Here is a 27,963-nt window from a genome sequence, read left to right as displayed (position 1 = left end):
TGTGTTAGGCTTATATTTGATAGATATAAAACGTGAAAATGATGTGCTGCACCTGAGGTGTGCTGTGCAGGGTAATTGAAATGAATCTTGGACTACCTTGAAGGACATTTAGCTGCTGTTCCTGCTTATGTTTCAGCTTCAGAATTATTTTAAAATCCTTTTTTATATTTTCCCGGGAAGAGCAATTCTGGCAACTTTTTCTTTAAAATGTGCATTTTTATGTTACCTATGCTAGATAAAAGAAATTGCAGAGTGACTTCTTGTTAAATATTACAGATCTCCAGTGTACCATGAAAGTAGTTCAGGTGGTATAAGATATTTGGCAAAAGGCTATTAAAACACTGATACCTCTCTGTTTATCTGAGAAGCAAGCAATGAATCTCCCAGACTTGCTCACGTCTCCCTCTTACAAAAGCAATGAATCTGGTCTGCAGCTGAGGTATAGAAACCAAAGACAAAATCAAAACAATGCCATTTCAACTTGGAAAGACTAAAAGAAGTGTAGTTTATGTGTCAACAATACACTACATCACAGTTTATGTAGCTCCCTCCAACAGAATGTTGCAAAAACTATGAGCATGGTTGAAAGCAAAAGGCAAGCACTAACACAAACTTTAAAAGAGATTAAGATGTAGTTATATGGCTCCTGACTAGAGCTAAGATGTCACAGATGCATTTTTTGGCTCTGCTCTACAGCTTTTGTGGGATTTTTTGGTGATTCACCCACTTTTCACATCCCTTTGTCTTTAAAATTGAATTCTGCTTGGCCTTTTTTCCTGCCTTATCTATCTAGTTTGTAAGTTATGAAGCCTATCTGGAAAATATAAAAACCGTGCACATAAGAATGAGTCTCCAATCCATACGCTACACTGTAATCATAATTATTGCAGTAAGAGACCTATGCTTGTTGAGCAGTGGAAGATGTGTGTTTGTGGTACTGGAAAATAAACATACAGCTAATTATGTAAAAGACTGAGGAGGGACTGAATGGATTTTGGATCAGGCTTGAAAACTAGTAGAGAAATATACTGCTGCTGGGATTGTGTAACAAGACAGACAGCAGCAAGACCAACTGGTAGAAGAGAAATATAAAGTATTCCCTGCTAAGCTGTCAGCTTGGTGCTCTGAGCATTGTGCAAGATGGCTACAAACAGGAGAAGCCTACAACCACCATGGTGCTGAAAATGTTGTTGCAAATAATAACATAAAAACGTTTTTTGATTTTTCAGTTGTTTTTTATGAAATACAAATCCAAAGACCAGATTTAACAGAAAAGGACATTGAAGAACACTTTCCTGTGAACTTTTCCACGCAGTGAGAATGTTCAGTTAAATGAAAGAAAAAAAAAATAGGATCACCGACTGCAAATCTGCAATCAGTGGGCTAATAAACAACAAAACAATTTACTTGCAGTGCAGTGTGATCTCCTGTCAGGGATAAAAATACCATATAAAACAGAAATTGATGATTATGGGCAGTTCAATAATACTCATGGTATTTCTTATGCTGAGAAAACTGGCAATAATCCATGTTTGTCCATTCTTCATCTAGATTACAACTGCAAGGGGTAATGCTTCCCCTCTCCCTCGCTCCTGCCAAGATTGCTACCAGTGAAATGAATTAATGATGATGATGATAAAGAAAGGGATTAATGAACTTGGAAGTGTGTGTTGCAAAACAGGGATGAAGAGAAGCTGGAAGATATATCAGAATGGGTAAGGATAAAATAACTTTAGATATAGGGGGCTAGCTTCAAAGAGGCTAGGTCCAGCTTTAGCATTTTTGTTATGTTTTACTATGCCTAAGGAAAGCTCAGTGTAAAGGATCTTCAGCAAACACAGGAAATTAGTATCTTTCACTTCTCTATATTTTGAAGACTACTAAACAAACTGTGCCTTTCTACCAGATTTAAACTTAGGATTTTCTAAATCATGGCTTCCCTGGCTAACGAGAAGAGACACAATCGATCAGGTCGGTTCCAGTGCTTTGACAACTTTCACAAGTCTAGTACATGCATACACATACACAGACATACACAGTATCATCAGTAATGTATCACATATTCTTAATTAAAAAATCGATCCCAAAGTTATGCTGCCAAAAACTTAAAATGCTGCACATTACTTCTTACGTTAAAAATAATCCAAGAAACCATTAATGAAGGGGTCATACTTTGTAAGAGGGGTTGTGACTGCCTCATCATCCACTGAATGTGGGCTGGAAACAGCAGTTTATCAGCATGGCAATTAGTGCTGCACTTGCTGCTGCCTTCTACAGCAATGTTTGCAAGCAAGAAAAGAACAAAAGTGAAATACTTTGGGGTTTTAGGCAAGGAAATATAGGTCAAGCAAATTTTATGCAGAAGCTTTTTTTTTTTTTTTTAACGTCTCTGTATTCTTGACAACTCAGCATACCTGAAACCTTCATGCCTGAAGGTCAAGGAATTTTCCTTTTCTGCTATAGCACAATTCCCAATGTCACAGTGATATTATAAAGTGCACTATATTTTGGAGAAACTTACTGAATTATGCTGCAGTAAATTTATATTCACTGCAGATTCACTCTATGTAGTATCTTTCTTTTTCCTTCAAATACCCCTGCCCCCAACAGACACAAACATATTTTTGCACACACCACCCACCTTCTGTCCCTGTGTAATGAAATAATGCAAACTCTGCCATTGGAATACACTTTTGGTTAGGACTCTGCTCTGCATTGAACCCTGTTTTCTTTCACTGGTGGTCACATCTAGGGAAAGACCTGGTGAGGAACATCAGAATCCACACCTTCCCTCCAAGCTTCCTAGTGAGGCTACCTTTCCTAAATCGGGTTCAATCTCATCAGAACTGCTGCCTGACTCCCCAGACAACCACTTGTCATGCTAATCTAATTTTTAATCAGTCCTTGAACTCTGACTTAGCATCTTGAACTCTTAAGCAAAATAACTTCACTGTTGTTAGCGATTCCTCTGACTTTGCATGGTGCCCCTTGATCCAGCACCACACTTTAATTCCCCGTGTTACTGGGTATTGTGCGGTAGAAGATTACAGTGACCAAAGCAGAGCAGAGTAGTTTTTACTAATTTCATTATGAAGCAGCTAATAATTCCTTAAGCCATGGGACTTCAGACAAACTATTTTCTTGAGTCTTGACTACCACAGATCTAATAATCAAACTTCTCTGAAAGCTCCAAAATCTCTGACTCTCTAAGCCCACACTTTGCACTCGTGGCTTCCCATCTGCTTTGCAGCAAACACTCCTGTAATGGGAGTTGTGAAGATGGCTGTAGATGTCCCTGGTCCAGTAATGCAGAGGCTTTTGGTGCTTTTTTTTAATAGTATATTGACTACCAAGTGATCTTTTCCCTTTGGTGAGTAAATGTTTCTGAGAGGTGAAGTTTCATCCTAAAATATAGGAAATTCTTCTCCAAATAAAATTAGGCCAGAGAATTTGAAATATACACTGTTTCTTAAGCATTATTCCACATTTGCCACCAGTAAATTTTGACATATAAATACGATATTTGAGACATACAGGTATCACATATCTGTAAGTTTACCTTTGCAAGTGCAAGTTAGAGACACTTGCCACAGCTTGTCTATTCTACAGGACCTGGACCTATTGTTAAGATGTTAAGCAGAAGGTTTCCAGTAGTCTGTCAATCCATGGAGATTAAAATACATCATACTGAGGTGAGGACCAGAAATTACTTGCTAACATTCCTAGCTCCAGCTCACAGATCAGGGCAACTACTTCAGACACTACTCCAGTTCAGGGAAGGAATGACAGCTTTGGTTCTGGCATGCTGCTTCGTATAATTACATCACTATATTTGTATTACCATAAGAACCCCCAGTCTGAGACTGGAAATGTTGTGTCATCAGCATGGTCTCTGTTCACAGTAGCTTAAATTGTTTACTTATTTACCATTACACAACAGCTTTTATACAAATGATTTTCAAAGTCAAAACCAAAACGATATATGGAAAACATAAAAGGAACATCTTGTCTGTCACTGAGCTAAAGATAACCTGAAACAGTCCTCTAAGTACAAACTTTCCACAGCTGCAATATATTTCAAGTCAGCTGCTTTTTACAAGTTTTAAATGAAAACAAACAAAAAATATTCATAATTAGTGGACTTAAAGAAGAATTTAATAAGAACAGAAAAATGTCTGGTGGTTAGAAATGTTCTTGAGGTAGGATACTCCAAATATTTATTTGCTAAGGAAAATACCATTAACATGAAAAACAAAATCAGCACAAGGCACTCATCCTATGACATTTCCACAGGCCTTAAATGTGGACATTGTAAGGAGTGGTAAGATGTAGTTTCAGAGCCACTCAGCAGCCAAGGAAACTGAACCAGGCTGGTTGCCTAGTTTTGTCAATGACTTTATGAATAGTGGAGACATAGCAAGTCTACCATCTTCCTAAATTTTGTGGATAAAGATGATAAACTGTCTTGCTAATTTTTCCTTATTCAAGTAAATTATAAAATGATTGAATCTATAATTGCAGTAGAAATTGTTGAATAAGAAACCTTTTCCAAGCTGATTTTGGTCATTTAATAATTTGGTGATATAATAAGAACGAGTCCTTTTTGCTTTTCTCTGCTGTCTTTGTGATTCTTCTCCCATTTTTAGTCATTCTAAACTAGTATTCATCTTTGAAAATCTTACATCTGTTAAATTCTTTCAATAGAAAATTGTTCCTCTTTGGCACTAATTTCTAAAGAGTATTTGTTTCTTATTTTAGAACTAATAAGAAAGGACACAGACCCAAAGGTTATCATATACCAATGAGGTGAATCAGGAAATATGACTGAAACGAGACCCAGTGTGACACAGCTGCCTCCAAAAAAACCTGTTAGTTCAGCAAAACACACATGGACAGCACTTTTCTGGTGCTGTCCTGAAAGCTGGACACTATTACAAGTGTTTTCTCTATGATGACAAATAAAAGGAATATTTGAAATGGGATGATGAAATCTTGGGTGACCTGTAAGAGATCATTGTGACAGCTGGAAGTGACAACTTACCTTTGCTTCTGAAACAACCCAAACTGGAAGAAGGTAAATCAGTGTATTCTAAATACACTGTCTAGCTATTGTTTCCCCTTGCCTTCCCAATTTATTTTACTGGCATATAAAAATGATTCAGAGAAACACAAGAGTAGCACAGTTAACATAAACCATTTTGGTGTTCTTGATTAATCCTTCAAAGACAGCCTGCCAGTCCAGTGTCAGGTCATGTTTTATTCAACCATTACGGTTAAAATGGCCTCAGCTACGTTGTTTTAATCACTGTTGAAGCTCAGATGCAGCAAGATGTGTGATATTAGTCATGGCTGACATACTGAATTTTTTTACTGAGCTTTACACTGTCAGAGTTTGGAAGTAGGTTGGAAACATCCTGAAGCTAAATGTGAATTCTGATTTCCTTTCCAAACTTTATCCAAATATACGTGACTCAATTCATGTATGTCATGAAATTCTGTGAAATCACTGAAAAATTTTGCATTTAGAATTCTTAACTATTTGAGTAAAATGGAACATAATACACTTAATTTTCAAAATTAGACAGGCTTACTCCTCACTGAACTAATGCAAATACCTATTTTAATTGTGGAAAGTAACATAACTTTCAACTCAACATGTAAAAACCAAGTAACTGATTTTAATACACGTTGACACAGAGGATATGAGGATATACCATGACTGGCTGTACAGAACTTGAGCACTTGAAAATTCACCATCTATTTCTTCATTACAGTTATTCAGATGGAATGAAACAATAATCTGATTTTGAAAATATGGTCAGTAAATAATAGCTCACAGAAGCTGAGCTGATTTAGTGATTCATTGCCACTGAAAGGGGTCCTTTCTGTGACTTTTTCTTCCACCTTGAACTCATTTCCCTGAGTTGATGCCAGAAGAACCTATCCCAAGAGATGATGAACCTTTTGATCTAAGCAGAAAATGATGCAGTTTCTTTTTTTTCTCAATTACTCCCTTCTCTTTTGGCATATGGAGCTGAGCTCAACCCTTGCAGTAAACCCTGCATGAAGTCAATGCAGCATCTAAGAGAAGGTAAAGTGGAGAAGACAAAAGTAACAGGATAGAACTGCATTCTTTGTTGGTGGTAAGCTACTAGATTTTCAGAGGGGACTGCCCTCAGTGTGAGTTCTGTGGGGCTTCTGGAACATAGTTTATTTCACATAGTTCTATGTGAAATCAGTGGAAATTTCCTAAAAGAAGAGTCTCATGCTCATTTATTTATAGTTAAAAGACAAAAGCCAGTGGGAATGAAGGCATCATGATTGCAACCTATATGAGAAATGCCTGTTTTTGAGCCAAACAAGTAAGGAAGCAGTGTATAAGGTGACTTGATGACTTACCTTAAAGGAGATCTCATACTGCTCTCCTCCCCATATTTCTAATCCCGGATCATAGCCTCCTAGCTCCCAAAACCATTTCCGATTAACAGCAAAAAGACCTCCAGCCATTACAGGAGACCTGAAGGATGGACAAAGCAAACTGTGAATGACAGGAAACATCGTGCCGTGCTTAAAAAACTGAGGAAATAAGCACTCTACATGGTCAAGCAGTAAGTTTGGACTGTGTGTGAGTGCCTATGTATGCATTTGTGTGAATGAAGGTGGTCTGGCTTCTACAACTGCAAAGCTATGGAAGGTCCAGATAGACATTTGTACGGTAAACAAACAATATTTACCTCTATTCACCCCTAGATGAGAAACAGACCATATGAGAGACACATAAGTAGCTATAGAGCATGGTAATGTAAAAACTCCATTTGAAAAAAAAAAATTGAAAAAAAAATCCATTTAGTACTAAATAAACCTATATGACAGAAAAAGAAAGGAAATCCAGAAGCCTGCCAAAGTGTTTACTGCTGCCACAGTGTTCCATGTGAAGTAATTCACATTTCAAGGTTAGTAAAAGTTTTCAGTTCATTTCAGTCTCATAGGTGCTGGCAAGAGAAAGGCAGAAATATGACAGGGGATGGCTACAGAGTAGCCTGGGAGCGAAACACCTGGTTTCTACAGTAGCATTTAAAACTCCTAAACTTTGTCCCATGGTGGTAACTTAACTCATAGGAAAATAATTTGCTATTTTTCCCATATTTCCATTTATTCCATGAATAAAACTGTGGAATTTACTTGAATTATCTAACTTTTCCACAGACAATATAGAAAACAGGTGAGATTATTTAAAGTTAGTGTTAGAGAACATTCATGAGATTAAAATAATAATTTAAATAATAAATAATTCATTTTAAATGAAAAAAATAATTCGTTTTAAATTTATAAGCAGGAATTTTATACTGGAAACCATGTGGGCTTGTTGTTGTTTTTTGGTTTTTTTCATTACCTAGAATACCGTGTTTCTAATACAGCAGATACACTGATGGATGTCAGGATTTAAATGTTACTCACTGATTGCCTGAAGTTGTGATGGAAGGAGGATAAAAGGGATCTACACTGAATAGTGAGGAGAAAACAGGCTGACAGAAGTCCAGCACAACTGTTAAATCACTGCAGGTTAGCACTCACATAATGAGTTTTAGAGCAAGAAGATAGAAGGAAAACATTACTGTCGATACCTGGTCAGTAGAAGAAAAGACACAAAACTCTCCCTACGTAAGAGGGACATGGATGGCTTCTGGGTGGTGCTTCCTTACTGGAGAACAGACATGAAACTGGATGTTTCATGCAGCTTTGCAACACTGCAGCCCCTGGGGGACAATTCATCTAAGGGCATTTTTATTCTGAATTACTACTGGTGGTTTGTTTGGGGCTACAGAAGCAGATGCTACCACCTCCAAAGATCTGACCAGTAAATTAGAACTTCTCCTTTTGCCACTGGTTTAGGATTTGGCACTGAACTCAGGGCTGGTAGGTATCACAGGAATCCACGTGTACGTTATAAGTTCATTGAAGAGGATAAACAAGGGAACAACATTCTGCCATATTTTCTCTGCTTTAACACTTTTTGTATTACTAGCTTTTATCCAAGCCAGAGGAGAAGATTAAATAGCAAGCAGACAGCTGAGTGGCCATTGCCACCACTAGAGTGCCAGAAAATCCTCACATGCATGAATGTTAGAAAATGATCCTCTCTGTGGTAACAAAAAACATTACAGATATTTTGCCTTTCACTTCTGTAAGATAGTTTAAAAACTATACATATATATAAGATTATGTCTGATACTAAACTACTGATTTTTAACAAAAAGGGAACTCTGCTTTTAACAGACTATTTGTACTTTCCTTTAGAGATTATATTTTTTAAAGCACAGAGAAACTTTGTGAAACTAAGCTGCAAGGCCATGCACTGTAAAATACACCGAATGTAACACTTTTTTACTTTTACTGACATTTCAGACCTCAAATGTTGACTGCTCTTTTCATATATGAATAAATTCAGTGGAGATTTTATTAGAAAGCTTCCCCTGGAGATTCTGACTACTGCAATACATTTTCAATTCCTGTTGAAGTAAATCTAATTGCAACATGCCCTTTGTCACTTCAGGTTCTAAACAATCAAAACACAATGTCCTTTTATGAAGATGGACTTGTATGGAGAATGCTTGTAGCTAAATCTTTACTGGCAGAAGAAGTGAGGTTCCAGAGATCACTGAGGAATTGAAGGTTTTCTCTAATTCTCTTACATACATCTTTCCTGAGCATTTCTCTTGAAATGGTGAATGACCTATCAAAAAGACAATACTCACAAATGAATCAGATAGAAAAATTAGAGACTTAAAATTGCAAAATAATTGGCAGATAGCTACAAATGATATTTTATAACAGATTTGTTTTCAAATGTTCATATGAGTTCAGAACACTTATTGCAATTAACAAAACTATCAAACAATGACTGGAACAGCAGCAAGCTCATGTTTCTTGCACTTACTTAAAAAAAAAAAAAAAAGAAAAGAGAAAGAAAAAAGGCATTTTGTGTAATGTTCATAGAATCATAGACTTTTAGGTTGGAAGGGCCCTCAAGGATCATCTGGTCCAGTCCTTGTTATATTATTGTTTATATGACGTCTCAGCACCCCGTCAAGATCAGACTAAAAACTTTACAAAGTGGGGGAATCCACCACTTTCCCTGGAAAACCATTCTAATATCTGACTGTGCTCAAACCCATTCTCTTTTATTCCACATGTTCTGACTTTTGTTGCTTTGCAGGAAGAGTGATGGAGAAGACAAACAAGATGCCTTTCTGGTTTTCACTGGAGTGGGGTGAGCAGTAAACTGATTGAAACTGAGCACTTGGCACAGGATATGGATCCAACTGCATGCCACAAGCACCTGATGCTGAACAGGCCGTAAATTGTCTCCAAAATATGGAGATAGGAAACCAGTCCTACAGTCAGGACTAATACGAAATGTCCTGTTGTAGTCAGTAGGATCACTCACACAGATAAGAACTGCTCTGGGCCCAAAAGAGAATTAATCTTTTGTTTAATGGCTTCCATATAGAAATGTCAAGTACAAAGCTATGTTTGTAGAAGCCATTTTTTGTGAAACATTCTACTCAAACACTTAAAAATCAAAATTGAGCTACTGTAGCATACTATTATATGAGTAATTACAGTGAAAAGCTGCAAAATCCTTATAGTCAACACCTTAAAAGGACAAAGACTCCCAGATCATCAGAAAAGCTGGAAAGGCTAAGATTACCGAATTTAAAAATAGTTCTAAAAATCTCCCACGTGAGAAATACTGCACAGACTCACTGACTGTATCCAAAAGAACAATATTGCTAGGCAGCTGATCCAAAATTGGCCCAAGAGGTCACAGATTCTTGCACTAAGATGGAAGATGAGTTTGATTTAGTGAAACTAGAAAAAAACCAAACTCAGAACACTCTACCTCAACACGAGCCAGTGAAGAATTTTGTAAATTATCATCATTTACCTGTACAGGAAGAAAAGAGAGAAACTGAGTTTTCAAGGTAAGACAAAATACGCCACAAACTTAAAAGGAGTGTGAAGTTACTTGCATTAGAAATCACTGTGGCATATTGCAAAAAAACTGCAAAGAAGGGTTTGTAATAATTACATTGCAAGAGTGATTTATATACTGGACCTGAAGGACTCATGAAGATGTGAAAAGAGGAGTTTTGACAGCATGCAGAAAGACACTTAGGAAATCAGCTATGCTAGATGGAATGTGCAGAAGGTATATTGATATTGAGACTGGAAGGTGCTCAATGACACCTATTTAGTGTCATGTCAGTAGGTGAACATACATGTGATCTATTATTCAACATAAAGAAAATATTACACTGTGCACTGATCATTGTTGAATTGAGATGCTGCATACTAGGGCACCTTGGAAAGGATGATAGGGATCACCTCCCTGGAGGAGCTAAAATTCAGTCACTGTAATCATACCCAGTGAATGGCATATTGCACTATGCATCTCTCTATAATCCAGACTGATTTAAGGCTCTGTGCAGAACTACTGAAGAGAAAAAGATGAATGCTGAATAGATGTGTGCACCTCATGCAAGACATGTTAGACAAACTGACCTTCAGTGCCAAACCAAGTGGCACACAGTACAAAAACTGGAGTACGTGTCAGCCCACATCAGGAGGGCCCAACAACACTGAGCCAGCCCTCTTGGCGCTGTTGAATCACGGATGTGGCAGATGAAGGAAGGGGACCATGTTGCTGCTGGCACAGTGGCAGCCCCAGAAACGACTGGAGACCTGGGGCTGAGCTTGCCCACTTTTTATAGTGAATTTCAGTATCTTGTTAATCAAGGAGTATGCCCCTGCATCCTGATGATACCACGTGAAGGCACCTCAGAGGAGTGAATAAATTCAAATACCTTATTTCAGTGGTTACTGTTCCTGGTGCTCTCTGCAGTCATTCCTGTTACTGGACAAAAGCTTCTTAAAGTAAAGAGCAGAAGCCAACACTAATCCTAGATAATAAAATATAATAATAAAAGATTCTAATAAAATGAAAAATGAAAATCTATATACATGTAATGTTAGAAACAGACTTGGTCACTGTTATGGTTCATAACTATTATTTCAAATTTTGTGATGATGTGTATTAGCCACTGCTCATATACGTCACACAAATTGCAAAAGGTAACTGGTTTTATGGTTTAAGCAAATTATAATGATTTATTTCAGGGAAAAAATGAAAACGTTGAAAAGAGAAGTTTCTAATGGGAGGAAAAGTTTCAAGAGGAAAGGTTTTTAAAGAGTCACTTTGAGAAAAGGCCTATCAAGAGAAGAATAGAGAGCAATTAGGTTTTTCACCCTCCATCCCTAGTGGCTGTCCCTCACAGGGGGTCTCTGTCTCTTGCTGGGGGCAGAACCTGCTGCTCCAGCTCTTGGTGCTGATTCTGCTCCTGATGCTGCTGCTTCAGCTGTCGCTGCAGATGCTCCTGCCTTTCCCTTTTTCCTCTGGCTTTTTATATAGTAAAAAGTTCTTTCTTTCCATTAATTATTGCCAGAGGGTTGCAATTGATGACATGGGACCTTCCTTTTGGTATTCAGGTCTTTTCCTGGAATTCTGTTGTATTTGCTGTCATTTTGTGTTAGCTATCTGGACAGCATAATTAGCATTGTATCTTTTTTAGTCCTGACGAGATTTACTGGTGGAGTCAGGTTTTGATCCATATTAAACAGTGTAAACAGAAACGGGACCAGGCTTTTTTGTTGATTCACATTTTAAAAGGGTAAACTAAGCCGGGGAGCCAGAGAGATACTAACGGAAATAAGTTTTGCTACAGTTTAACCGGGACGGTTGGGGTGGGGAGAAAATGTGTTGATGGAAAATAGCTTTGATATATTTTTAAAAGATTAGAGAAATGCTGGATCGAGAGACAACTTCATACTTTCAATGTGCCCACATCAGTCACTTGCATGAAATGAAGTTAATGTAGAGATAAAAGAAAATGAAATTAAGATGAGTTGATTGAATGGCAAGAAAGTGAGATAGATTAATAAAAAGATGACAAAAAAAAAAAAGGACTTAAAGTTTGCTCCAGCTAATGATAAATTGAGAGACGGATTCTCTGCCACGGACTGAAAAAGATGTTGATATAGCTGAAATGAATATGGGTTGGACTTACTGATTTTTTTTCAAGAAGTAAAATAAAAAGTGAAATGTTTTACATACTTAACCTTTAGAGCAAATGTTTTAAAATAGATTTCGAAACATACTGACTTTTTTACATATGATGTTTCTGTAAGGTACTGTTTTCTTTTTTCTTTTATCCATTCTAATAACACAAGTAATTTCCATGTTCACAAAATCATCAATATTTGAAAACCTGCATGCATGACATTAACCTATGGGATTTGCTCTTTTGTTTTTTCCTCAAGAACAAGTGTCCAGTCTTCTGAACAACTTTTCCCCTTCGTGATTTGTGCTTCTGTCTGCACCAAATGGTGACACAGGTCTTGCAAACTACTGCAGTCCTGATGTCTGCAACATTACTGGTCTAAAAACAGAATCTCAAAATATGTGGCAGATTGACCAGGGAAAAGATCCGTCTTAAAATTGATTTGCTCCCCATAAAAACTGTCTCCAGCCCAGCATTTATTTGCTGTACTTTCAAGGCTGTCACCAAAACATGCTATAAACTATCAGCTGTTTTTTTTTTCTCTGTTAATGTTTGTAACTCTGAAGTTCTGCTTGTTTATGGTAAGATACCCCAGCAATTCTCACAAAGCAAATGGAAGCTACCCACACAAATTCTAATTTGTAGAGCTGTATCCCACAATACAGACTCCTATATATATATATACAGTTGGTTTCAGTAATCTGTATTCACTTACTAAACTGCTGTATAATTTTAATGTCACTCTTAAGCAGTTAGGATATTCTTATGTTAACTTTTCTTTGCTATATCTCTCTAATGAGTTGTTTGCAAGCCCCATCATATGTTGGCAGATTTAATATAAACACACTGTCTCCATCTAACCTACAATAAATCAATAAATACCCTTGCATGGTTTGTACAATTCTATTCCCTGGAATTCAATCAACTATTTTAAAGTGATAATTTAATTGTGAGCTATCTGTCCTTTAGGAGGCATAGTATTAGAATTTTACCCATGTTTATTTCTGTGCTAAATGTTTTTCTGATTTTTTCCCAAAACAATCTCTAGCATACTGAGTCTAAAAGAGCACTCACCAATAGGCTGGCACAAAATTACTAACTTTGCAATGATAAATATCTTGCATTTCAGGCAGTTCCATTTCATTTCTAGTCAAAAGCTGACAACAAAATAATCACATCTTTAAGAGAAGATTTGCATTCAGATTTAACAGAGTTCCATTATGATTTAACTTCAAGTAATATCTTTCCAGGACAACTCACACCTGTCAAATGCTAATGTAGCAGAAGAGCAGGTATGTACCCAACAGTACCCACTAGTGACAGTAGCTGCTTGTGACAGTTTGTGACAAAGTCCCACAAACTCTTCCTGACTTTCCCCTACTTCCCAGAATAAAAGGCACCATTATGCAGGATGGAAATCAGAGCTGATTTACTTTGCCTTGCACTTTTGCAGCCTGCCTCCCAACATCATCAAGAGTTGCTCTCCTAAAATTGTCTTTTGATACCAAACGTGGCAGTTTTTTAATGAACATCAGAGTTCAAAAAGTTTTGATAAAAATTTGCATTCTTTTGGGGTTATGACCGGTTGTTTTCATTTTATGAAACCTGTTTAAGTGGCATTATACTTGTGTCACTCACTTGAAGTATAAATTCTTGGCATTTAAGGAAATACTCTTACAAGTATGAAAAAGAAAGAAAAAAGAAGCAGGCTTTGTTTTAATGTAACCTATCAGTTTAAATCATCATTGTGCTGAAACATTTAGCATCCAAGTTTTGTTACTTAAAATACTCCCAAAGCATTACAAGATTAAATTTAATTTTTTAAAGTAGACTTTTGTTTGGAAATATTAAGACAAAATCCTACTATCCAGTGGACAGTCTGCAAGTAGCGGCAGAGAATCAGCTACAAAGCTCTAAAAGCATTCAAAGCTCAGTTTATAAAATTTTTCACTGTGATTTCATCACATGGCTTCTTTGCATATTTTGCATATTTTTCTAAGCAAAATTCATTGAAAAAAATCATACTGTAAATGCGATGAGCCCTTATGTGGGTAATGATGCTGAGGCCTACTTAGCGTTCCCTCATGTATTTAGAAAATTAATGAAGCTGTAGAAGTTGTCAATCAGTTGGATAGAGATGGAAGACACTAAAGAGAAGACTTCCCATTCACATGATTACCTCTCATAATCCAAGGGAAATCTATCTGAATTATTGCTAAAGGAGATCTACAGGACTCAAACTAAAGGGATGGATCAGCAGAAATCATCACTGTGAAGCAAAAAGAAAATGAATGCTTCTGGATGCTGAAAGCATCAGGATGCTGGTGGCCTTCTTGGCCACCTGGGCACACTTCTGGCTCACATTCAGCTGTTGATCAATACCTCTAGGTCCTTTTCTGCCTGGTAGCTTTCCAGCCACTCCTCCCCAAGGCTGTAGCATTGCACGGGGTTGTTATGACCAAAGTGCAGGACACTACACTTGGCCTTGTTAAACCTCATGTTATTGGCCTTAGCCCAGTGATCCAGCCTGTCCAGGTCCCTCTGCTGAGCCTTCCTACCCTCAAGCAGATCAACACTCTCGTACAGCTTAGTGTTGTCTGCAAACGTACTGAGGAAGCTCTCAATCCCCTCATCTAGATCACTGTAAAGATATTGAACAAGACTGGCCCTGGGGACTGGATTGGATTGAACTCCACTGACTACAACTCTCTGGCCCTGTCATGTAGCCAGTTTTTTACCCAATAAAGAGTATACATGTCTATGCCATCAGCCAGCAGCTTCACTAGGAGAATGCTGTGGGAGATGGTGTCAAAGGCTTTACTAAAGTCCACGTAGACAAAGTCCACAACCTTTCCCTTGTCCACTAGGCAGGTCGCTTGTTCTGGTCAAGCAGGATCTGTTTTTCCTAAACCCATGCTGTCTGGGCCTGATCCTCTGACTGTCCTGAACTTGACATGTGAATGCACTCAAGGTCAACCTCTCCATAATTTTTCCAGGCACTGAGGTCAGCCTGACAGGCCTGTAGTTCTCCACATCCTCCTTCTGACTCTTATGGGTGTCACAGTGGCAAGCCTCCAGTCATCTGGGACCTCCCCTGTTAACCAAGACTGTTGGTAAATGATGGAGAGAGGCTTGGTGAGCTCCTCTGCCAGCTCCCATGTTGCAATTTGTGCAGCACTGAATGGTTTAGGTGAGCAAATGTGACGTTAGTACTGAAGAAAACAGCAAAGGGCATTTCACTGGGTTTTCTTTTTTTTCATTCATCCTGCCATCCCCAAGCCAGATCAGAGTGAATAGTGAAGGCCATTTCCACAGCATTTCTGAGTGGCAAATATTTAAAAAAAAAAAAAAAAAAAAGTATAAAGCTACAATAACCTGCTTCTGATTCATTAGCAAAATCTTTCAGAATGCTGCTGCCCAGCACACCGATGGACTCAGCTTTTCTTTACAAACTTCACACTGCCTGTAGTGACTCTGATTCAAGCAGACAGAGCCCTCACACCTGGCTAAGTGGATGAATCACAGTTAATGACAGTTACTGATGTGGCCTGTGATCTGCTGTGGAGCTGAGGATGTGGACGAATACAATTTCTTTGATCAGCCCTTCAGTATCATGCCAGCAACTGTCCCCACTCTACTCTCATGCGCACACGCTGCTTCAAAGGCAGGTGGGACATGGAGACACAAGGTAATTTTCATATTTCATTTATGTCTGTCTTTGGGGATTAAAGCAGAAGCCTGAAATGATTACATGCTCACAGGGAGGAAGACTGGAGTCTGTTTAGCCATGCCATAGCTACAAAAAGCAGGTTACTCATTTGCCAGTGGTGACGGATTTAAAGAACATTATCATTAAGTTATGAGCAGGCAAAAAACCCCAAAAGATGCCTAAAGAGTCATATATGCAGTCAAAGGTATTCTGGGGTCCTGGAACCATGCTCCATGATGCATCATTGGTATTTACTAAAGCTGTATAATTTGCTATGTTACGCTTTTATGGAAGCTAATGGAGAGACATGCACTTAGCTACAACAAAATTAGATTTCTCCTTGTCTGCAGCAGAGGCACACCAATCTTTCCTTGTAAAAACTGTGGAACAATGAAAGCAGTTTTTCAGAAATGGAACTGACAGGAAAACACTGGAAAGCACTTCACAATGAAGAATGAAGGAGCTGAAAACTGATGAGGTTGAGCACTTTATTGTCCCATGACAGCATCTGCTTTTAATTTGATTTTGTTGCAAAGATGGGCTGGCAGGGCTGTGGAAACCCAGGGAAATGAACCTTCCTGTTTTATCATCATAGTAAATCACATTAAAAAAAATTAATCTCAATTTGATAATAAAAATAAAATGGAAGTCTGGTGTAGGGATAGCTTTCAACATTTGCATAAACTCATTCACTCCGTACTAAAAGTGCATGGAAATGTGCCTTAGCAATAATGTCCTAGAGAGAGAATATCTACAATGTGGTCTATGGGAGATTAATATTTTTGAGGTTTTCAACAGTAAAGCTGTCAGGAATTGCAAACAAATAACCACTAGCTTATTTTATTTCCTCAAAAAAGAGGAATTTACTGTTTTGCTTTCTGAAGTTGGATGTGAACTGGTTGTTTTAAAAAATAATGTAATAGACAGTTTTCATTAACTGTTGGTAAAATGTTGAGATGGCAAGAGTTGCTGACTGCTGCTATGAATGCCCACTTTTGTTAGAAACTCCTTCAGCTATGTGAACACTGGCATGCAGCTTAGAGGAAAATGGTCTATCCCAGTAGAAATATCACACTGGCTTTTATTCTAAATATAAGTGATTATTTACGTAAGTGTCACAAGTACACACATTTCACTATTTACTGATAAACATTAACATCTAGACATGAAGCACTAGAAACGTGTATGACTGAATATATGATTCTGCTTCCAACCAATGTGACTTGCAAACCTGCAGCTGGGTCTTTGGATGGTATAAGTGCATGAAGAATACAGAGCCAACGAATTTACACTGCTGTACATGAACTCTAGACTTGATCTTGAAGGCATATAAGGATAATGAATTTGTCACAGAGTTCTGCTAATTTGTACAGGCCATCCATGCAAACTATTCTGAACAAACCCCATTGATCTCAGAGATGGAAATGAGAATTTCTATGAAGTGTAAATGCCCACACAGAAGAGTATCTCCATCCAACCTCTCTGACCCAAGGAGTTCCACACTAAAACTTTCATATATCCAGAAAGTACAAGATTATTTCTGAGAACAAAAAGCTGAAAGGGACTTCTGGGAGTAATTCAAAGGCAGAATAATGGCAGTTCTCAGAAGTAATCCTGCCTCATGTCGAATAGGGCTGGACCAATAGGGTTGGTTTCTGAGTCTGATAAGAGACCACAGCTGCCATGCAGAGGCTTTCTCTCTCCTGGACCCAAAGGCTCACATTGCCCAGCTATTATCCCACTGTTTCTCCCTTGACAGCACAAGGATCAGGAGGGGTTACCCTAATCTATAAATATCTATAATGAAAACTGCAAGGAAAAATTGAGAACTGAAAAGAGTAATGTGTAAGCACTGCAATTGCATTAGCTCAAATCCCAAGTCTCTTGTCTGGACTCATGTCCAGGAAATACTATTTGTTTGCATATATACCCTATATACCATATACTAATATATACCTATATATATACTAATATGCTAATATATACTAATATATATGGTATATATACCATATACTAACGGTATATGGATAAAGTAAATCATACAGTTATTCTAACAAACTTCTGAGGAGATGGAGAAAGTTGGGACAATGAGTCATCCCTGATTCATTAAAAAAAAAATTGCTATTGAAAGCCCTATCACTTCAGAAATAAATTAGAAAGCATGCAAAAGGCATATCAAATTCTAAAGTGGCAGGAAGGTAAACCAGACGGTAACAAAGACTCTTGGAACTGACCTATAAAGGCTTTCTTGTTAAGCATTTACAAAAAAACCCCAACAATGCAAACCTGACAGAACCCAACACATACACACAAACAGAAATAAAGCAAATCCTTAATAACAAATAATCAGAATAATCTTTGCTAGAAATAGCAACTACCAGCCTCAATGAAACTGTCATTTCATCTGATCTCCTCCATCACAGTCCCATTCACTACCACAAACAAACAGGCTTTATAGTGCCTAGATGGTTACTGACAGATGGTCTCATTAAGTAGATGACATTCATAGGATGCAATTGGTAATACTGTTATCATTTTACAGACTACACAAAGAGTCCTCAGTGCTTCTGATCCAAAAGGTTTCTTAGCTCCACATGGACATATTTGAAATGCAGATTCAAAGAGGATTGTCAGTATCTCTTTGAAGGCTAAGCTCTGAGGTCTACACCCTGCTTGTCAGGCTTGAATATGGAGCCTGATCTTGGAAGGGGAAAGTGGAGCAGGGTAAAAGATCCAAACTGTAACCCGTGATCAGCGTCATCATACGGATCGGCTTCACACCTCAAATAATTTGTTTTCCCTAGAGAGTCAAACTGCTCCATCTGCTCAGAACCTTCTCACCACGGGACACCACTTAAACGCTGCAGCCACTTAAATCACCTCTGTTTGTATTGTAATCTACCCTTAATCTCTGAGATTATTGTCTGTCATTTAGTGACAATGGCCAGGATCAGCGTAGATTATGCTAAACAAATAGAAGCTCTTTGCTTTTGAGGGATGGAAGTCTTCTGATAAGAGGACTGCTTGAGTCTACACTAACTGGAATCTCATTTCTTTTTGATCTCTTGATTTGAGTCCCCTGACCATCCGTTCTGAATGCATCCTTGTTCATTCCCCAACTTCCCCCATAGGAAACTGCCAGCTCCCCTGAAAGGAGGGAGCTCTCAGGAGATGCTTCTCCCTGCAGCTAAAGCAAGCTGACAGCATGCATTTCATACCCTTCACTTAGAGCAGTCCTTCCTTTATTTTCATAAGTAGAAATATTCCCTGACACGGGAATTATGATGCAATAAACAGTGCAGATAATGAATCTGAATACTTTGCAAATAAATAAATTTTCAAACAATTAATCTCTAGCTAGCAGAAGTGAAGACAGCCCATACAAACGGTAGGGAATCACAGTAATTAGGTCAGTCTGACACTCGTTGTCCTGCATGTGTGAAAGTATTTACCTGAAAAGTTATACAAAGCCCATAACTAAACGTGACACACAGAGTAAATTGTTGGCTGTCATTATCAGTAATAAAAGAGTTGTAGTTTCAAAGCAGCTGCTGTTGGACTCAGACATATTCTGCTGTCAAGACAATAACATTAATGAAAGATTTAAAGGAAGACTTTTATGCACAATCCTTCTCAGACACACAGTTAAATACAAACTGCAGAACACTAGTAAGAACACTATAAAACACAGAATTGCAGGTCAAAGATTGAAAGGATTAGCATTGACAGAATCACTTTTATAGCTTCCTTTCTGAAGCTATACACAAGATGCTATTCTTCTAAAAGCTATGCTTATAAATAAAGTTTAACAGAACACTGCAAATATTTTCCCCTCATAACTATACTTTAAAAGCAGAACCATGTCTCCACTGCAATTACAGAAGATGCTATTTCATTAACTACTAATAGTAGAAGTAAGTGGGAAAGGAAAGAAGCCAAAGGGAAAAAATCTGCTTCCAAGTATTGCTAGAAGAACCCCATTCATAATAGAGTCTGCTGTTCAGTGATGAGGCTTAATCTCTCAATGGAGGCAGAAAAGCAATACACTAACAAATAGGCTGTGTTTTGGGGTCAGGTGAAGTGGATTCCTGACAACACCCTTCTATCACTTGAAGATAGAACTATTCCTGAAGGCCTTCCAGATAAAATTTCTTGACAAAGAGTAATATCAGGAAAGAAAGACTCAGGACATTTTCTTAGAAGAAGAATGAGCTTCACTGAGGTCAGCATTTTGTCTTTGCTGCTTCTCTTTCCAGAGCAGGGACAGCAGCTTCAAGCAAATCCGACACAGCATGCTCTACATTAGCAGTCATCTCCCTCCATACATCACCCTGTCTGTACTAATACCCTTTAGATACCTTCCCATTAGTCTGGAGTGGTTCATACCCTTATATTTCCCAAGGAGAAAACTCAGAGCATTCCAGCTCCCCATATAGAAGCAACATACAAAAAAACCTTCTTCCTGGTGTCACAGGGGAGGGATTCACCTTGAGATTTGATTTCACTTGCTGTATGATTTATTAAATCAGAGAGCAATGAAGCAAGAGATGCACTGCCTGTTTGGGGTTCAGTTTTCAAAGCCAACTGCTGTAGGGCACAGACGCTCATTCCCAACTGTATAGGTGCTGTCTGATGTAATGACTAAGGAGAAAATTAAGAAACAGTGAAAAAAAGACTTCATATTTATTGCTTTGGTAACTTGAAGAAATTTGATAGTACACAGTAGGTGCCAGCAAAAGATCCACATATGCTTTCCTATTTGTTCTTCAAGATCAACACATTATTTGTTGTGTGCTATAACAAATGTGGGTGCCAGCACCCCTTCCAAATGAGTAATATCAGGTTCCACACACTCCTACTGCCATGAGCAATGCTGTCCACATAATGAACACTACACAACTGAGTCAATATTCCTACTACAGATCTCAATATCTCTGTGGAATAATGAAGCTCACTCCACTGTCAAGATAAGTTCAGAGCTTGTGTGTATCTATTTCATTATCAAGACAAAAACCAGCAGCCTTTCAGCAAGATTTTGAGCAAGAAATATGTATCATATTCTTGACAAATAGTATAGTAGTCCCATTTCAGAGAAAGGAATATAGTTAAGAACATTTTTCTTTTTGCATGAAAGATTTTGAGTTTAGTTTTCCAGTAAGAGTTCTATCAATGAAACAGCTGATCTGTGCTCTAGGTGGAGATTAGTGTGAGATCTTTTAAATATATTTTCTAATAAGAAATGAGCATGCAATCTATTGCAGCAAGTAGCAAAACAGAAAACCAATCCATCTCCAGGAAATGCATAGCTTGTCTGCTCCTGTAAGTAATCCTTCGATATATCAGTTCTTGCTAAAAATGTTTGCTTAGAAGTTGGTACATGAGGAAGGCTTTCCTCAGTCACTGAACTGTTTTAGCTGGGCTTGTCTTCTACAGCCTCAGTGCAATTAGACATTCTGCATTCATGCCTGGCTAGCCTGTGCTGAAAACACATTATTTTAAGTAGCAGTATTTTTAAATGGTAAGAATTAAAGTACTTACCTAGAATACCAAATTAAATGTTTTCAGGGCTGTTGTGCAGGAAGCTAGATTTAGAAACCTGTAACTCTTAATGTGCAAAATAAAACTGTTTCTAGCTAAACATCTTTTTGTGAGCTTCACAAACTAGCTTTTTCACAAAAGGTTTTATTGCAATGTTGTATTTCTCTTTTAGGAAACAAACCCATAAATGAAGTGTTTCAGTGGACTAAGAATGCTCCTTCTCACATCTCAGTCACTGGATTAATCTTCTTGATGGAGATGAAGAGTTCAAAAATCACCAAGCACTGTTTTTCATCCATGGAAATTTTTTTCATAGCAAAAGAAATAGATGAGTACAAGTAAACCACAACCACTGCACCACTGAAGCACTCCTTAAAATATAGCACTCCTTAAAATACTAAGGGCTGATGAACTGGATTGTTTTCTCCTTTCTATGCAAGCCTCACTATACAAACAAAGCTGGGGACAATGCTACAACTTTTATAAAAACCTGTCCCAGTCCCCATGTAGACAATCACCAGTGCATTTTTAATGATGGTTTCCATATCAGAAAACATATGATGTCCTTCCTCACCCAAAGTAATTCAATTAACCTGCCTCTTGCATGTCCCAAAGTATTGAGTACTACACAAATTCTCCTCCTCACTCCCTGGATCAGATATGCAAATCACTGGGGAAATTTCCACATCTACTGTACCTGACAAAGTAGTCCTAGGAGCAGACCCAGAACACCATTCTCAGATATGCTGCACCCAGCAATATCATTTGCACGTGCACTGATGTGCTAAATCTCAAGGGTTCTGGTAGCTTCAAATCAGAACTGTGGAATAACTTCAGTTTTGGAAGGACCTGGGGAAGCCACCGTCACAACCTTATTCTAAAGCAACTTCTTCCTGGCTCACTTCTGCTTGTTGTTATTGTCAGAGTGTGTTGACCCTACCTCCAGGGCAGGAAAGTATGTCTGCAAGGGGCAGTCAGATGGATGACTTCCAGTTTTCCCTTGGAGAATACCAGCTGGAATGTCCCTGGAGCCAAATCTGACAACACACCTGCAGGTAGTGAATATGGACAGATGGCCAGTTTGGCTTTAAGCCTGTCCTCCAGGATGTTCTACTCTGTAATCAAGGTAACTTCTGATAATAATAAAACATAATAACTCTAACAAAATACTTGGGATTTTTACCAAGATTTCTGAAACTTCTCATTTTCTTTAACATCGACATTTGCTTTCACAAATCTCAAATTTAAAATATTTTGCTTGTGGAAATCAGATTCTTTTTAGACTTACAGAATACTTGCATGCACTTTTCTCTTAGTACCTTTGTCACTTGAAATAATTCCATTATTAATATTTTGAAATTTATCTTAATATCTTTTTTATCTATAGATAAAAAGTTCTGTATTCTGAGCTGTATTTGTCATGACCAGTCAACTGTATCACTTGGTATGATACTGCTGTATCTCCTTGCTTCAGTGTAAATATACAGCTGCTATTTGCTTTTCAATAAAGCCTCTACATAGAAAGCTGAAATATAATTTCCATGCATTTTTGAGATAACAAAGCTATATATACATCAACTGAAGACAAACTGAAAAGGGTTATAGCTGACACAAAATATTGGTGGAATTTATTTTTCTTATTTCTTTAAGACTAACTCCTAAATGACAAAAAATATTAAGTGCTTGATGGTTTTATTTCTCATGAAAGGCTAATTAATCAGTTAATTTAAAGTAGTTAACTTAAAAAGATGTTTAAGTGCTGAAGTGCTGAAGGTCTATTGTGCGTTAGCAAAACTTGGTCTCAGTAGTTCTCTGTGGACACTTCTATTTAAATTTATCACTTTTGTCACTATGGCGTACTGAGTTTAATGTGAGATAGTTTACAGAGAATTGGATGGTTGGCAAATTTGTGACAAATTCAAAAGCATACAGGTGCAAAAAGTGTAGGCACTGCCAGTGACGGCCAGCAATAAGGAGCACAGCCCTATATTCCAGTGGGAAAGTGCTATTTCTTTCCTCTGGATACCAGTATAATAATGGTTTAAAAACTTCCAATATATTCAAATCCAGAATGCCTAAGTCTTTTTTTGAAGACAGGAAGGAGAGATTTGCAATAATTCAATTGAATTTTGCTGTTTCTACCTTTGCCATATGCCTCTGACATTTGTTCTGTGCTTCATATATTAAATTCAGTATTAATATTTTTGAAATTCAGTGGGATGCCATCGTAACATATTCAGTAAAGTTTGTGACACAAACAAAGGCTTTTAAGAAAGATCTTTAAAAGGGGTAATTCCTTTTTATTAAGTGCTCCTTGTTTTAAAACTTTCTTAAAACTTTGGTTCCATCCCAAGAAGAAGTGTGTCCATTACCTTTCAGAGACTTTCAAGGGTTCGTTGTAGCCAGCGGCCACCTGACACAAGTATTTGTCTTCCAAAAGAAAAACCAAAGAGAGTTCACCTGGCATTGATGAAAGGACCAGCAGCAAAGCCTATTTCTTGCACATAGATCAGTCACAACAAAAACAGGTTATGTGTTCCTCATACCTGATAGCACCTTTTGCCATAGAATAGAGGTTCATGATGACTGCCAGGAGCAGCAATGCATTCTAAACTAAGCTAATCAGCCATACTGAAAGGAAACCAACTGGCAATATTCTGACTTACCATGAGACAAATATCAAAGCAACTAGATACTTAATCAAAAGTTTACCAAGCTCACAATCCTGAAATGTCATTTCTCTTTTTAGCAAAACATAGATCCAGTAAGAAAAGCTGTAGATCAATCGCTAGATAAATATTCTCATTATTATCTTGGTGAGAACTAAATTAATTTCAACTTCCAAAAAAGGTGAGGCATGGGAAAAGAACAAAGTGTTTAACACGTGGAGATAGGGCCTGCCTTTTCATTTCTCTTAGCAGTGAGACACATGTAGGACAGATTACATTTCAGTATTAGTTTAGCTCCGTTTTTTTTGTACCTTGAGACGTTTAACTTTTGTTATTAACTTGACCAAGACCAGGATGTATTTTCTAGAGTTTCCGAGCCCTGACTTGCAGGTTCCTGTGAACTATAGCTGGTATTTTAAACTGCTGCTGAATTAATACGAAAGCAGTGCATACATAATTGGTCTTTTAACTGTTGCTTAACAGCAACAGTTTTTTTTTCCTGTCTTTTAACTGTTGCTTAACTAACTCCAGAGACCCTATCTGGCTTAGCAGCAGCAGTGCTAACAATTCTGAAACAAGGAATATCAAATGTGCAGAAAGGAAGCTGTCATGAAGATCCCCAGGGGTCTGTTTTAGCTGGCAAATCTGACAGCACATTAGTTACCAGCCCTGCCTGTGGCAATGCAATGAGCTACCACTGCTCCAGCTAAGGGTGGAGCATTTACAGATTTTTTTGGAGTCCCACCAAGAGAACCTCCAGTACAGTACATTCTTCAGACTTACACATCTAATTCTGAAAAATGGGTACAGGATTCGTATCATCTCTGGAAGGATGTGCATACTGTTAACACTACTCTTACAGGGACAGAAACCAGAGACAAAAAGAAAGGCTCAGAAAGGTGTAATTCTCCAAAGTAAATACTACCAGACTCTGACCCTACAGCTAACACCAAGTGTATTTAAACAAGTAGTAAATATACAGTATCTCTCAGGATGTACTTTGAATATCCCTTTCACACTTCCAGCTGGAAGTATTTACTTCCTAAAATCTTGCTCACTATTAATATAAACTAAACTATGCTTTTCAGAAATTTCAGAATAATTAACTGCTATAATTATTCCCCTAAAACGCATTGTATTTTCCATACTATTACACAGGCAAAACACAATACAAAAATTAAATTACAAAAAGAAAATTAATGTGTTTACATGAGCCTTTTAATAAAACATCTGAGTTAAAGTGATGCTACCAAGGAGTTTAGAGTCAATATAACTTTTAACTTGGATACATGATTTACATGATTTGTCTCTCTTTACACCCCCACCCCCCCCCCCCTCGTAATCAATAGTTTAAATGTAGAGATATTAAATATTAGTTATATCAGGAAGAATCAAATAGCTCAGAACACTCCTCCTCCTGACATACAGGACCTATCCAAAATAATTTTCACTTCTGCCTATGGCTTTACAAGAGCTATTCCCAGTGCCATGCTATCAGCGATGTTGTTGCAAATAAGAAAGTAAACAAAAAAGCTATGTTAATTTCAGGCTGCATTAGAAATGGAAGTGGAAAAAGGTCAACGCTTGTTGAATGAAAATAGACTCAGGTATTGGAAAAGCAACATCAAAGTTTTCAGGGGATCTTTCAAATCCATCTCATCTAGCTGCTCTCCTGTACATCTTGTGCCCATTACCTCATCAGAACCAAGACTGGATTATTTGAACTTTTGTAAGAATAGCTGTTCCAAATTCCTCAGATGCACAAGGTCAGATAGTTCAGGAATGGATGAAACAAGTATCAGATAAGCTTTGGAAAGGGGAAATGCAACTTTAAGGTCTATTAGTAGAGTCCTTTCCAGCAGGTACAGATCAATAGCACCAGTGAGGACTGCATGCAGTATGATGCTGCATACAAAACTGGCCTGCTACTTTCAGAAAAGGAGAAATGAAACTAAAGAGCTGTGCAAGAACAATCTGAGGAACTATGGATCTGGGATTTTATAAGAAGAAGCTGAAGAAGCCCATTGAAACTGGGTGTGATTTCTCTTTAGCAACAGGCCAGCGGTTAAATGGCACATCAAATATTTTTAAACAATCTGGCTGCTTAGGAGTGTTCACTCTTTCCAGAAAGACAAACCTTTTCAGAGAGCTGAGGCATCATGTCTGTTGCTGTTAAGCTGCAGGAAGCAGCTCTCTAGTCATGCTGGTATCATTGCTTTGTGGGGTGAGCCCTAAGTCTTTCTGCTTCAGTTCTGCTCTTGGGGTATTTTGGATTACAGATTATGTCCAGAATATTACAACATACATAAATTAACAAATCAATTTAATAAAGTTTTATAGATAACTTTCATTAGCTGAGCCAAATGAAACTATAAAAAATTAGCTATCTTGAGAACTACAGCTATTGTCTCACGAGGTAGTCACTATCTCTCCTGGTGCCTATTGTTTACAGATGCCAAGCAAAACACCTTTTAAACTTCTTCCAGTTATCTTCCACATTTCTGAAAAATTTATTTTCCAGCTCGGTAATAGCTGTTTTTCCATTCAGGGTATGCTCCTATTTTATGTTATTTCTGTAACTATATGAAGAAATTGCTCTAAGCAAGAAAAATTTAGAAGAAAATGACTTCATTTTCACCTGAATTCTAGCACCATTTAACATGAACTTCTGTACAAAATGATACTCAATTCTAAGTGGCTGGTGTGACTTTTTGTAGATGCACCTGGTGGGGTATCTAAACTGAGCACACGTGAAAATAGCAGTGTGTGTGTGAGAGCTACTATCACTCAGCCAAAACGTCAGATTTCTAGTTTCACAATGCACCGTACTGTATTTATTCTTTATATCACTATAGCTAAGATTTTACCAATGTATCTTCAGTACATGAAGACAGAAACTTGCTAATTAAGCAGAAATTAAGTAAAAATGCCAGTCAAAATATTTTAAGGTGCAGGCAGAGAAGACATGACATCAGCTCCCACAGGTTCATGAAGAACAAGAAAGCAAAATCTTCAGGGAAAACTAAGGTATAAAACAACACCCTATGCTGTAATTTTGTGTCAATTTATTTTAGGTTCTCCTCTCTGGGGAAATAAGGAAGAGGTTGTAGTGTCTAAAAGACAACAGAAGCATGACAGATTTGCCTGAAGCTGAAAGGAGATGATATCTTTGACTTGTGAGGAAAATAAGCTGAGGTTCTGAAATATTCTGGAATCACAAAGGACCAAGGGCTACAGCAAAATAAGTTCCAGGACTGCATTTGCCCTTTTCACAGCTGTTATCCCACTGGAGAGTCATCATTGTCTATGATCATCAGCTTTACAAACACCATTTCTTTTTCCTCTACAGTTATCAAAGGATAAAATCTATTCTGAAAGAAATTCACATTATTGGTCCACTCTGAAATTTTGTTGCTAAATTTCAGCCTCTTTTCTTTCCCAACCTCTAGACTGCTATTGCAATTTCTTTCCCCCTTTTTCTTTCTGCTTGATGACAACACTGATAATCACCCTATGGGTCAGCTGTCCGAGTTCTTTGCTGCAGCAGATTTTTCTGTTTCTTTTTTAAAAAATAATTTCTCTAGTGACATCATTCTTGTTGGGTTACATAGGAATTAATTTCTACTGTGTACTTGGCTCTTGGATGTGCTTATGCATTCCCATCGAAAGGATCTGCAGGTAGATTTAAATATGTTACTGATTTAAAAATCTTGCGATTTTTTCTCTATTAAGACCTAGTCTAATATTCAAAGGTCAAAGAGTTTGAAGTCTGTGGATTCACTATATATGTGGGCAAAAACTGTGAATAAATTTCCCCTAAAAATTACTTTTACATCATAAGAAAAACTTGTATAAGCAAAACACTACTGTTTTTCATTTTAACATCTGCGTGAGACTTTGCTCCGCATCAGCCAGTAGGTGGAGA

The 27,963-nt window shown here is 37.7% G+C and overlaps 1 protein-coding gene across 1 annotated transcript in view; it reads right to left on the bottom strand.

Moving 5' to 3' along the window:
* The window catches only part of GALNTL6 (polypeptide N-acetylgalactosaminyltransferase like 6), a 449,783-nt gene that overhangs the window by 41,879 nt on the left and 379,941 nt on the right, over positions 1 to 27,963 (bottom strand). Inside the window, exon 7 of the mRNA XM_071743188.1 lies at positions 6,400 to 6,517. Within this exon, the coding sequence (XP_071599289.1) occupies positions 6,400 to 6,517 (118 nt within the window). The remainder of the gene's footprint in view (positions 1 to 6,399; positions 6,518 to 27,963) is intronic.

This window comes from Heliangelus exortis, chromosome 4 (genome assembly GCF_036169615.1).
Source record: "Heliangelus exortis chromosome 4, bHelExo1.hap1, whole genome shotgun sequence".
Lineage (NCBI taxonomy): Eukaryota > Metazoa > Chordata > Aves > Apodiformes > Trochilidae > Heliangelus > Heliangelus exortis.
Note: the sequence above shows the minus strand (reverse complement) of the source record. Positions and strands in the feature narration are given on the sequence as shown.